This window comes from Homarus americanus, unplaced genomic scaffold, assembly GCF_018991925.1.
Source record: "Homarus americanus isolate GMGI-L3 unplaced genomic scaffold, GMGI_Hamer_2.0 scaffold15611, whole genome shotgun sequence".
Classification (NCBI taxonomy): Eukaryota; Metazoa; Arthropoda; class Malacostraca; order Decapoda; family Nephropidae; genus Homarus; species Homarus americanus.
The window spans coordinates 89,241-104,031 of NW_024713033.1; the positions used below are offsets into that span (position 1 = coordinate 89,241).

The 14,791-nt window shown below is 45.0% G+C and overlaps 1 protein-coding gene across 1 annotated transcript; it reads left to right on the forward strand.

Annotated features, from left to right (window-relative positions):
• The first annotated feature begins 864 nt into the window (after positions 1-864).
• On the forward strand, positions 865-11,812 carry LOC121865574 (adhesive plaque matrix protein-like). The gene is made up of 2 exons (XM_042365092.1): positions 865-1,116; positions 10,886-11,812. Exons 1-2 carry the CDS (start codon positions 865-867, stop codon positions 11,810-11,812), a joined length of 1,179 nt encoding a protein of 392 aa, XP_042221026.1.
• Positions 11,813-14,791: the final 2,979 nt, after the last annotated feature.

Sequence of the window (14,791 nt, forward strand, 5' to 3'; positions counted from 1 at the left end):
TCTACTCCAATCATGTCCTCGTTCTACCTCCAATCAAAATCCTCGCTCTACCACCAATCACAACTCGTTCTACCACCAATCACAAACCCTGTTCTTACCACCAATCACAATCCTCGTTCTTACCACCAATCACAATCCTCGTTCTTACCATCAATCACAATCCTCGTTCTTACCACCAATCACAATCCTCGTTCTTACCATCAATCACAATCCTCGTTCTTACCACCAATCACAATCCTCGTTCTTACCATCAATCACAATCCTCGTTCTTACCTCCAATCACAATCTCAGTTCCCTCCCTCTGTCGTCCAATCACAGCTTTGAGGTCCTCGTGCCCAATCCATCTAATCTCTTACCTATTTCACGACTAGTTTTCTCTCCCTCACTGGCCAATCAATATTCTCGTCCCCCTCAACACGCTTTTTATCAAGGTGAAGGTTTCACGAGTGATGTTTGTCCAGCAGTTGCGAGAGAGAGAGAGAGAGAGAGAGAGAGAGAGAGAGAGAGAGAGAGAGAGAGAGAGAGAGACTAATCTAATCGTTCAAATCAAATCCCAAACCCGACCCAAAACCGAATACGAACCCGATTCCGAAAAAACAAAACCCGAACCAGAACAGAACCCCCCAAGTCCAAACACGAATCCGAACCCGACTAAACACGTAAAACTGATACACTACTGTTCTTGCAATTATCTGTTCATTTCACGTCTTCCAATAATTCCTTCCTTCCTCCCGTTATCTTATATTATCTGCCTCTTGTTTTCGCAAAAAATCCCTTATCCCGACATGTAATCAATATTTACCTGCGAGGTGAAAGGTAGCTAGAGGGAGAGACTGAACAACAGGGCAGAATAAAATACCATATATGAAACAGCAGGAACAGTACACGCAGCCATGTATGAAACAGCAGGAACAGTACACGCAGTCATGTATGAAACAGCAGGAACAGTACAAGCAGTCATGTATGAAACAGCAGGAACAGTACAAGCAGTCATGTATGAAACAGCAGGAACAAAAAGGTACGCAGTCATGTGCGAAACAGCAGGAACAGTACACGCAGTCATGTGCGAAACAGCAGGAACAGTACACGCAGTCATGTATGAAAACAGCAGGAACAGTACACGCAGTCATGTGGCGAAACAGAGGAACAGTACACGCAGTCACAAAGAAACAGCAGGAACAGTACAAGCAGTCATGGAGGAAAACAGCAGGAAACAGTACACGCAGTCATGTATGAAACAGCAGGAACAGTACACGCAGTCATGTATGAAACAGCAGGAACAGTACACGCAGTCATGTATGAAACAGGAGGAACAGTACACGCAGTCATGTATGAAACAGGAGGAACAGTACACGCAGTCATGTATGAAACAGCAGGAACAGTACACGCAGTCATGTATGAAACAGCAGGAACAGTACACGCAGTCATGTATGAAACAACAGGAACAGTACAAGCAGTCATGTATGAAACAGCAGGAACAGTACAAGCAGTCATGTATGAAACAACAAAGGTACTCGTAGTCACCGACCCCTGGAGTGATGTTAACCACCAGCATAACATACAGGTGTCCCCACAAGCCGTTGGGGTGAGTGACGGTGAGTGTTCATTACCCCCAGAGGTCCCGTGAGTGCCAGCCTATCACGGTGGTCACTCGTCGTCCCTCTCAACTCAGGTGATGATTAACCTGTTGAGGTGCTGGGCGGCGATCTTGTCATCGGTCCTGTCAACACGGTCATGTGTGTGTGTGTGTGTTTCATGATGGCTGATGACTACATTCACAACACACAACTCCACACACAGACTGACTGCTGCTGCTGCATTAATTTCTGAGTGAATGTGCAGCAGGTGACATATTGGACGGTCTGACTAGGTGAAGAGGGAGTGACTACGAGGATTAGGAGCGACAGGATGAACCAGAAGTAAGTGAGGGGAAGTAAGAGCATACTAGCTAACTGTACTCTTTGCACCAACACGCCGCTGGGACCTGTAAACAAACACGAATTGTTCTATAGCTTACGTCATGATCACTCTGGGGGTGAGGAAATGTCACTGACCACCTGACAAAAAAGCTATTGAAAAAAACACTACCTTGGCTTTTGTTTTCCAATGTAGCTTAACGAACATAACTCGGAGCAATTTGTTTTAGGAAATTTATACATCTTCCTTAATTATGATCTTAGGGGCAAAGTTTTATAACTATCACCTAAACGCATACAATAGCTGTCTCAAGTCACACCTGGTTCCTCGACACACTAACTCTCCGTCACTCTTGAGGTAAACGCAGAGGAGGAACTTGGTAAACTTGTGGCCGTCCGGGTTATTTGTCAACGTGTTTGATGTCAAGTGGGAGAATTGTCGCCGCGAGGGTAAAGTCAGGTGCAACTTTACCGGTATACGAGAGGGTGCGTTCAGGTGTAACTTGGTCTTTGTTTTGTGATACCTGAGCAGCCTCCTGGTGACACACACACACACACACACACACACACACACGCATATACGCGCACACACGCACACACACACACGCACACACACACACACACGCACGCACGCACACGCACGCACACGCACGCACCAATAAGGTTAGGTCCACATTGTAGTCAACATAAGACACACCTGACCCTTGCTCTCTCATACCTGGTGGTGTTAAGGTCCTTATTACTCGAGTACCTTAAGACCATTATCTTTTTGTCAAATTATTTACATTTACATATGAAAGAGAAACGAGTTGTCCAATAATCATCACTACAGCTGAAGAATGACCTTACCTGTAGCCCCCTCGTGTAAGATGTTGATATTTCTCTAACAGTCTTCTCTACCGACAACGGTAAGGAACCATAACAAATAGGGCGGGGGGGAGGAAAGGTAAGGATGGCGGCCACATTGGATTATGTAAATGAAGCAATTAACCAGTCCGAATTAATCCTGTATAACTGGATTCATTGTGCGTCAAAACCTCTCAAACTTGCTTCATCAGCGGGTCAAAACACCGTGTGATGAAATTGGCCAAACAGCTTACAGAACGGCGGCCATATTGGATTTAAAAGAATTAAACTGAGGTAGAAGGTGACAGCTCTACCATCGTGAAGAACAGCATCCTCTCTCTCTCTCTCTCTCTCTCTCTCTCTCTCTCTCTCTCTCTCTCTCTCTCTCCACATCCTATGACTCTTATGGTGTAGGTCGTGTTCCCTGATGTTACTATAATCACCTATCAAGTGTGTCTTCCTGTAACAAAGTTAACACACACATCCAAACAGTATCAAACTAATTTGAAACACTTAATTCATGGTGGGATTATACAGTAACGTGTGTGTATACCTGGTAGTATGTATAAGCTCAGGTGTGTGTGGTTGATGAACTAATTAAACAAGGCTCAAGGTAAGAAGGTGAACACGAGGAAGGAGGATTGGATGGTGGCGCTACCTGATGCTCTCTTGTTTATCATGGGACTTATAGTCAGCCGCCGACACTTAGGGGTATATGCTGACCCCTGACCTGGTGATACCCATACCCTACCCCGTCCAGCTGACGTTTAGCAGTCGGTGCTCTGTATTCTGCTTGCAAGACATGTTCAACATAGGTGAATATATTCAACAGAGGTGATGTTCAATACAGCTGGTGTTCAACATAGGTGATCGCTGATGATGAACAACACTGGTGTACAACGCTGGTGAAGTTCAACAAAGGTGGTGTCAGTAGAAAAATAAACGAGCAATTAGCCATCACGTAACGACTGTCCAACACTTGAAATTACCCGAAAAGGACCATTTTTGGCCTTTTTCATCGGACTGACCGTCAGCGAGGATAATTCTCGCCCCCAAAATGAGAGACTTTTCCATTATTTCTAAAAGGTGCAGAGTACTGCTACAGTACAAGGCAATCCATTGATTTATCTCCGAGATGTCTTGTTCATGGACATACACATGAACGTAGACAGACGTACACACGGACATAAATACGGACGAACACGCGAACATACACACGGACGTACACAAAGACGGAATGAATGTAGGCATCAACCATCCACTCACCCACCACCATCCTCCACTCAACCCACCATCACCCACTACCGTCACCCATCACCCACTCAACCATCACCCACTACCGTCACCCATCACCCACCAACATCACCCACTCTCCCACTAGCATCACCCACTCTCCCACTAGCATCACCCACCAGCATCACCCACTCTCCCACCACCATCACCCACCCTATACTTCTCCCTCTATCCCATCTCCTCTCCTCTCCTATTCTTCTTTTCCCTATCTCCTCCTCCTCCTCTTCTATTTCATTTCCTATTCCTATCCTTTCCTCCTCTCCTTCGCTTCGTGGCAGTCCCTATCTTCTCTCCCTTATCTACTATCACCCGGGCGGCATTTCCCCTCATACTCGCCCTTCAAGTGGGACTTAAAAGTAAATGACTCGAATAAGTGCTTCACCTGAACTCCTGTACATAACCTAGATGCGACTCTCTCTTTTATTTCTCTTATGTTCTCTCGCTCTCACTCACTCGATCCCTTCCTCCTCTCCCCCTTCTTTATCCCCTGCCATCCCACCCCCTTCTTCACAGCCACTCACTACCTCTTCATCTTTTCCCCTGCCTTCCTCCCCCTCACATCTACCTTTCCACCTCCCACATCTCTTCCTCCTCTTCCTCGCGACACCCCCCTCCCCTTTTGCTACAACCTCTTCCTTGCAGCCTCTAACCCTTTTCCTCCCTCCCTCCCCCCCTAGCTGCCCCCTCCTCTCCCTTGCAGCTTCTACCCCTTTCCGCTAGCTGATCCCCCCCCTCTCCCTAGTAGCTTCTACCCCTTTCCTCCCTCCCTCCCCTCTAGCCGTCCCCTCCCCCATCCTACCAACCCCGGGTCAAACTTCGCAGCTCATTTAATGCCTAGTGACTTCACAAAAGTTATTTCTCCCTTTTTTTTTCCTTTTCTGTTATATTTTTCATCCCTGGGGGGGGAGGGGTGGGGGCGGGGTGGGGTGGAGACGAGCGCGGGTGGGATGGGGGTGTGAGGGTGGGGAGGTAAGCAGTCACTAGAGGGTGTTTGGACTAGCTGGAGGGAGGGATGCATATAGAAGAAGGATCGATATGGATAAGTAAATAGGGAGGGAGGAGGCAACGGTGGCTGGGTGAAGATCGGTAGGTAGGAGAAGGAGTGTGGGTAGAGATGAGTGGGTGTAAGTGAGTGGGTGTGGCTGGAGGTGAGTGGGTGTAGTGAGTGGGTGGGTGAGTGTGGGTGGATATTAATGTTAGTTCAAAGTACGATGTCACTATGTTGGCAGATTACCACTACCGACTGTGACGACAACAGAACACAACACTCAAGCCTGTACAAAAATATCATCATCTCTTACGATACTGTATATTGAAATCTTTACCGAGGCCTTGGTGGTGTAGTGGTTCGTGCGCCTCTGTGCTGCTCCTACGACACTCGTTCGATCCCAGGGCGCACAGAACGGATTCACACGAGATCAAGTCAAACGGTAGCGTAGAAAAAAACTTGACTTCTGTGACCGTTAATTCATGGTTTATAGAGATGGTATTAACATGAATTACGCAGGTGGACAAAATATCACGTCTCTTCACACCTGTAAACCGTGAGTATCTGTGATTGGTGATTTACAATATAACGTGGGGCTGTTACTCGTTCAATTTTACACCGACAGAATAAACTAACTACGATCAAATGAAGTGAAACTATTTCCAAATTTATGAATACAATAAACGTGGTTAATAAATCGGTTGAATGTGACAATGTGCAGCAGCGTGTTTGGGCAAGAGGCGCGGCTATTTGTCTACCTGTGGTTAAATGGGGTGACGCTGTTCTTCGTATAGTAGTAAATAGCTTCAATAGCGGTATGAAGTTTTGTTTTTTCTTTTGTGTGTGTGTGTGTGGGGAAATATATATATATATATATATATATATATATTCTCTCTCTCTCTCTCTCTCTCTCTCTCTCTCTCTCTCTCTCTCTCTCTCCACCGATCCACACACTGTAGGTCGACAGATTACACCAGAGACACCCTGGGAGGAAAAATACACCTTGAGGATACATACACCAAGGAGGATACATACACCTAAGGAGGATACATACCCAGCAGAGGATACATACCCAAGGAGGAGATACATACACCATAGGAGGATACATACACCATAGGAGGATACATACACTATAGGAGGATACATACACCTAAGGAGGATAAATAAATACACCTTGAGGATACATACACCATAGGAGGATACATACACCATAGGAGGATACATACACCATAAGAGGATACATACACCCTAGGAGGACACATACACCCTAGGAGGACACATACACCCTAGGAGGACACATTTCTGAGACACGGTGAAGGAAAATGAGTGAATGTTGGGGTGAAGTGCATTACCCTCACCCCAACCTGTGTGGATAGGGTAACTAGGTGGATGGGGAGACTGGGGAGAGAGGAAGACGGGGTGGATAGGGAGGTGGGGGTGGATGGGGAGATATGGTGGATGGAAAAGAAGAGATTAATGGGAGAGAATTAATAAAGTGAGGGGAGATATGGTAACGAAAGGGGGTTAGTGAGTAGAGGAGAGACACATTGTGAAGTGAGGGAGGATACGGTACAGTTAGGGGGAGGGGAGGTATTGGGAATGTCCAAGAGGAGTATTTAGGTTAGGGGGGAGAAGGGATGATGATAATAGGAGGCGGAAGAGGTGGTACAGTGGAGGAATGGAGGTGGTATAAGTGGAGGAGGTGGTATAGAGTGGAGGGGGAGGGTGGTTATAGAGTGGAGGGTTATAAGAGAGTGGAGGGGGAGGTGGTATAGAGTGGAGGGACGAAAGGGGTGGTAGAGTAGAAGGACGCAAGAGTGGAGGGGTGCAGGGTGGGAAGGGTGTTAGGGTGGAAGGGTGGAGGGGTGACCTACACACAGCTCTGGCAACACCATGACCTACACTCAGCTTTAACTCTGCCCAACCCTCCCTCCGCCCGAGGTCGCGTGTGCACCGCCACCCACTCCCACGATGCACCGCCACCCACACGTATACACACGTACTCTGCCACCCACACACACACGTACTCTGCCACCCACCCACACACACACACACACACACGTACTCCGCTACCCACACGCACGTGAACATACATGAACGTGTACTATCCATCCACACATACATTCACATACCACCCACACCCTAATACTCGTTCACGGCAGTTGGATACCTTCGACTAATGCCGAGTCCTGAAGACCAATCATGAGGGGAGAGACAGAAAATGTTCAAACACCTCCCTCTCTCTCCCTCTTATCCCTCCCTTTCCTTTCTCCCTCCTTCCTCTTCCTCCCTCCCTCCCCATTAACATACAGCTAAGCAGTTTAATCCCTCATACATATATCATAAAATTAACAACTTCACTATGAGAGACACTTAACACTATCACGTGACTATAACACCTCACTCCATCTATACTTAATGATAACGTCTACTTCTGAACTGACTGATGTATGTTGTCGATGTGAGGGTTTGAGTACGGTGGCGCAATGGTTACTTTAATAGCAGCCATTCTACCTATCCTGGGTACGAATCCCCATTAAGGTGAGAGAGATGAGGAGGGGTGGGGAAGGGAGGGTGGAGTAGAAGGGGAGGAGATGAGGAGAAGATGTAGGGGAATCAGTATGTAATTGATATCGGTGTGTTCTAGTACCAGTTGTATATCCACATCCCCCTATTTGACCTTTCGTAAAAACCTGATTGACTCACATACATCCAGACCATAGCAGGGAGAGGTGTGTGTGTGTGTGTATGTGTGTGTGTGTGTGTGTGTTCTCTCTACCTGTGTATGTGTGTGGCTTATCAAGTAGGTGTAGCCTTGTGTTGTCTGGAAGGTGTTGCATGGTGCACTGGGCAGGGCACTGTGAGGGAGGGCACTGTGAGGGAGACTTTGAGAGGGAGCACTGTCAGAGTGGGGGGGCACTGTCAGGGCACTGTCAGGGGCACTGTCAGGGGCACACTGTCAGGGGGCACTGTCAGAGGCACTGTCAGGGGGGGGCACTGTCAGGGGGGGGCACTGTCAGGGGGGGCACTGTCAGGGGGCACTGCCTAACATCTCCCTTCAATCCCATCACAGTCAAGAGGACACACACACACACACACACACACACACACACACACACACACACACACACACACACACACACACACACACACACACACACACACACACACACACACACACACACACACACACACACACACACACACACACACACACACACACACACACACACACACACACACACACACACACACACACACACACACACACACACACACAGGTTAAACTACAAACATCCAGAGACACACGAATATAATGAAAGCACAAAAGGTAATAATTGAGCTATTGTGACGGCAACTAGGCTAAATGTATCCCGAGTCAATGAGAGTGAGTGAGAGAGAGAGAGAGGCTTACAGCAGCAACAGCACGGGCAAAATAAGCTAAGCTGGCGTTCTATTTCAGGAGGATTTGCTTAATATAGAAAGTCGAGGTGAGCTGCGTTGGTGATGATGAACAACACCTATTATGGCTCTCTCTCTCTCTCTCTCTCTCTCTCTCTCTCTCTCTCTCTCTCAGTTACGAATGCCAACAACCTGCACTCTCAGCCATGTATGCTGATTTCCCTATCATACATTACATACATTACATACATACATACATACATACATACATACATACATACATAATTTAGTCCCATACTAATTAGACTTTTGTCCTCGCCATTATACGCAAAAGTTTTTCAGGTCTAGGATTACAAAGCTTGTTTCAGCAGCTTAGTTTTATAGCTGGGGCTGAAATAACGGTTGTTTTTATAGCATGATTTAATAACTTGGTTCAACCTCTCCCCTCAGTTTCAACGTTTAGTTTCGCGTATCAGTTTGGGAGAGGGAGGGGGGGAAGTTTCTTAAGATGGTTTAACTTAGTTTCTTCTGCACCTACGACGATGTGTGTGTGTGTGTGTGTGTTCATTATACCATGGTAGTAAACGACATCTTTAATATAACAAAGTAAATTTTCACCATACATGAATAAATTTCCATTAAACAATAAAGTGGAAACTTTATTTATATTTGTCAAAAACGCCAATTGAGCTTGAAGGCATTAGTGGATGATTACCCGTAACACAATGTTCTGACCCAATATGTTGTGCCCTTATGAATCAATGTTTTACTGTACGGGGTCACAGGTTATACAAAAGTTAAGGATTGTAAACAAAAATATTATGGAGCTTAATGGAGCAGTTTAGGCAAAAATAAGTGGTGTGTATACTACCTGAACATCTGCTTGTTACCTGAAGGGAAACACCCGGGCGACCACCAACAAATTTCTCCTCCTTACAACTACCTACTTGGTCCACCAGTGTTAAAGCACCAAAACTTGGAGCGAGTCAAACACGTCTTAACACTTGTGGAAAGTTGTGTTTACAGCCACTTGTGTCTCTTGGAGGGCCAGAAGAGGTGCTCGACGGGTTGTGTGGCTAACACTGCCTAACTTACGACGATGAGTGTGGCTATTAATCCTCTTTGTATATTTTCCGTTCTCGTATCTTCTCGACTAATGGTCAACACGTCCTTTACCTCACCAACGACCTGCATCTAGTTTACCCCAGGTTCGTGTTAGGAGTTAATGCTTCACTGACGGCGAGGCAAGTAAGGGAAACTTGGAGAAAATTTACCCGCCAGAGTTTGGTAAGAACTGTTGGTGAAGGTAAGTGTTTACACGAGGAAACTTGGGATCAGTTGAGCCAGACTGGATACAAACGCCCCGGGGTGTTGCACAATGAGGCACTTGTTGTTGCACACAAGTAAACCTGGACGCACTACTATAAAGTGTTCACTACTGTATACATCACCTTTAACCCACCACACCCACACCTGTTATTAAGTCTTTATCAGGTAAAACACCTCCGACAAAATATACTTTATAGAGTTAAAAGCTGCTCGAGGCAGAGACCAATTGCCGGTGGAAAAACAAAAGACCTTGTTAAGACAATTTACACTACAGATATACCTCGATAACCCATGAATAGGCCTACGGAGACAGTGAAAAGTCGTTGGTTAGTGAACCAATGGTTATCGAAGCAACCGCTGTGACGTCATCAACTGCTGTGACGTCATCAACTGATATGACGTCATCACCAGGTTGGCGTAGGACAAGTCACGTCAGGTCAGATCAAGTTAGGTTTGAGTATGTCAAGTCAGGTCAAGATAGGTTTGAGTATGTTAGGTCAGGTTTGGTCAAGTTAGGTTAGAGTAGGTCAGATCAGGTTGGGATTCGTTTGACCTTCAATTGGCACAAACACCACGAGAGACAAGAGTAAAATTACACGCCAGGTTGAGGACTGCTACAGGAGGAAGTGGGTGTGTCACAGGTGTGGGAATAAGCTATATAATACGGCAGATTCTCTGAGCAGGAAAACTACATATTTTTTTTTTTACTGTACTGACGGGAATTGTTGTTTGTGATCGAAGTCGAAGCCTTTACACGCAACTAATTATTTGATATAATTTACAATTCATCTTTTGCGTTAAACATTAGCTCGTTCCCGAGTCAATACTACAGTATTACACACACACACACACACACACACACACACACACACACACACACACACACACACACACACACCACTCATTTGATTCAATGTGAGTTAATGAATAAAGTTCCAAAGTTGAGTAGATCAAAACACCCACAAGACCTAAGACCAGAGAAGAGTTCACATCCGAAACATTCTGAAAATAGGTAATGCACAATGCGGTCTCTTACAGCTGGGAGTGCAACGAAAACCTTTATAAAAGATCCGTCTGAAATAACTAAAACACCAAACCTTCCATATCCGAGAATCATGAACCAAAACCTTCCATATCCGAGAATCATGAACCAAAATCTTCCATATCCGAGAATCATGAACCAAAATCTTCCATATCCGAGAATCATGAACCAAAATCTTCCATATCCGAGAAGCATGAAACAAAACCTTCCATATCCGCGAATCATGAACCAAAACCTTCCATATCCGAGAATCATGAACCAAAACCTTCCATATCTGAGAATCATGAACCAAAATCTTCCATATCCGAGAATCATGAACCAAAACCTTCCATATCCGAGAATCATGAACCAAAACCTTCCATATCCGAGAATCATGAACCAAAACCTTCCATATCCGCGAATCATGAACCAAAACCTTCCATATCCGAGAATCATGAACCAAAACCTTACATATCCGAGAATCATGAACCAAAACCTTCCATATCCGAGAATCATGAACCAAAATCTTCCATATCCGAGAATCATGAACCAAAATCTTCCATATCCGAGAATCATGAACCAAAACCTTCCATATCCGCGAATAATGAACCAAAACCTTCCATATCCGAGAATCATGAACCAAAACCTTACATATCCGAGAATCATGAACCAAACCTTCCATATTCGCAAACAAGAATCAAAACCTTCCATATCTGCAAAACAAGAACCAAAACCTTCCATATCCGCGAATCCAGAGCCAAAACCTTCCATATCCACGAATCCAGAACCAAAACCTTCCATATCCACGAATCCAGAACCAAAACCTTCCATACCCGCGAATCAAGAACCAAAACCTTCCATATACATGCCACGAGAGCCAAGGAAAGCCAGCCACTGTACCCAAGTTTTTGCCTCAGCGAACTTCTCACTGCACGATATTATTTTACACTATCAGCTGTCAGTTTAAAGATGAGACCTGCCACCACACACCCAGCTGTAAGTCTATATAGGGTGTGAGCCCAGCAGCCACCACGCCCCACCAGCTGTCAGTCAAGGTTAACAGGAGAGAGCCAGCTGCCAGCTTCTCCCTCACACCTTCAACTATCCATCTTCGTCAGGTCACTCAGCTGGTCTCTTCGATCAAAATTTGTCAGACTCTATCCCCACACTATTTTTTTTAATATAGAAGCATGAATATTTATCTTTTATTTTATTTTATTCATTTATTTATTATTTTACTTTTTAATTTACTTTTTAATTTTTTTCTGACACGCCTCAATGTTACGTTTTATCTGGCTATATTACAATTGAGGTTTTACGGGGGGGGGGCTGAGTGAATATCATATTTGGTAATGATTTGGGTCTGCTAAGTTTTGAGGAATTAGGATTCATCAGGGAAATATTTGGATTAGGAATAATTATGGAAATATTTAGATTTAGGAATAATTTGGAATATTACCATCTCGTCACGTTCCTGGGGAGGGGGGGGGTCTCTCTTTATTCCTTACAAGTAATATTTCCCTAAAGTTACTCGCCAAAGTTAGTATGTCAACATTTTCCTGCGAGAACTTGTCATGTCGCCTTTTTCCGCCGAAATTATTTGGTCAATTTTTCCCGTCAAGCTTGCTATTTCAACTTTTCCCGCCAAACATACATCATCGTTACCTGTCAAGTTAAAGTTTCGTCTTTTCCCGCCCAAATTCCCCATGTCAACTTAACACTCAAACCCTTTAGGTAAAAATTTCCCCCGCCCCGCCAAGCTATGTCTACCACCCCATCAACCTAACCTCTTTTTCATCCACTCCCTTCCATGCACCTTTGTCAAATTTCCGGGGTTGAGGGAGGAGGAGGTAAACTTGCTATGTGTGTGTGAGAATACTATACCCAACTGAGTCTTCTAATGGAACTGTGTCGCTAAATCTCCAGGGTAAACTTTTCCCTCCAAATATGAGTGACACGTTTCCCGGGATAAATATTGGAACGTCGACTTGGTTCGTTCCGCAATTGATTTTTTATTTTTATTACACGTTATAACTCAAAGTCTTCATTAGGAAATTTTAGTTGTGTTAGAGAAGTTATTTAAAAACCTTCTCAAGTCTAATATGGTTCGTGTAACGTCTCCTGTGTTGTTGATGTTTTTTCATCAATAATTTATACGATAAAGAGAATATTTATCGGCCTTTAAAGCATTCGTACTTAATCAGTGGAGTTTAAATGTCTATCTAGCTAACCTAACCTTATGTTAACCTAATCTAATCTAACCTAATTAACTTATCCTTAATTTTAATGTAACCCAATCAAACCCAATCTAGCTCAACCCAACTTAACCCAACCAATCCAATCTAACCCAACTCAACTCAATCTAACGCATCACAACCCTGCAACCCAACCCAGCCTCACCTAATCCTTGGAACTCGGGGCGCCTCAAGTATCACCTTGTACAGATTAAGGAGTAAAAAAAGGATTTCTTCCCTGAGGTCGTTAGTCATGGTGGGGGTGTCAGGAGGTGATGCTGTGGCCCACCTCCCTGTCATCTCCAGACCTGAGGGGGAGGAGAGGAGGGAGGGGGAGAGAAGAGGGTGAGGAGGAGAGAAGAGGGTGAGGAGGAGAGAAGAGGGTGAGGAGAAGAAAAGAGGATGAGGGGGGAGAGAATATGAGGTGGGAGAGAGGAGAGGAGGAGAGAGAGGGCGAGGGGGTAGAAGTTGGACGGGGAGAGAAGAGGGTGAGGGGAAGAGTGAGGGACATGTGAGGGCATGAGAGTGAGGGGTGAGAGGGAGAGAGAGAGAGGGAAGGGATTAGGGACGTGGATGAGAGGGGAGGGTGACGGGGAAAATTAGGTGAAGGGGGTGAGAAGAGAGGAAGGGAGGGAGCGAGGGAAGGGAGGGAGCGAGGGAAGAGTGGAGGGATATGGGGGACAAATGGGAGGCGTAGGGAGGACAAGGACGTAGAGGTGTGTGGGTGGAGGTGTGTGGGTGGAGGTGTGTGGGCGGAGGTGGTGTTGAAGGGAGCAGCGTGGGTAGTGTTGGAGGGTATTGAGTGGCATAGAATTGGCGTAGAAGCAGACGAGGAGGTGGAAGGGCTACCTACCCCAACAAGCCGGCTGTGGTGGTCCCAACACGTACCGTAAAAGGAAACGTTTACACCCACCGCCATGTTAACACAGCCTCCATAAACCAGAGACGAGGTATTGTTGTTGTGTGGATTCAAGACCTCGTTTTAGTGTCATTAACTTTACGTGACACGGAAAATAACTCGACCCAAGTTTTTAAAAGAGCCACTTTCTTTCATGACGTGTTTCATTATCCTCTCTTACCCTCAAGTTGCAGTGTTTGTTTATAAAGCGGGGTACTGTATTTTATGAAGCGAGTACTGTATTTTATGAAGTGGGGTACTGTATTTTATGAAACGAGTACTGTATTTTATGAAGCGAATACTGTATTTTATGAAGCGAGTGCTGTATTTTATGAAGCGAGTACTGTATTTTATGAAGTGAGTACTGTATTTTATGAAGCGGGGTACTGTATTTTATGAAGCGGGGTACTGTATTTTATGAAGCGGGGTACTGTATTTTATGAAGTGGGGTACTGTATTTTATGAAGCGGGGTACTGTATTTTATGAAGGAAACTGTATTTTATGAAGGGGGTACTGTATTTTATGAAGGGTATTGTATTTTTATGAAGCGGGTACTGTATTTATGAAGCGAGTACTGTATTTTTGGAAGCGAGTACTGTATTTTATGAAGCGAGTACTGTATTTATGAAGCGAGTACTTATTTATGATGCGTACTGTATTTTATGAAGCGAGTACTGTATTTGAGAAGCGAGTACTGTATTTTTATGAAGTGGGGTACTTGTATTTATGAAACGAGTACTGTATTTTTGAAGGAGTACTGTATTTTATGAAGAGTACTGTATTTATGAAGCAGACTGTATTTTTGAAGCGGGGTACTGTATTTTATGAAGAGTACTGTATTTTAGAAGCGAGTACTGTATTTT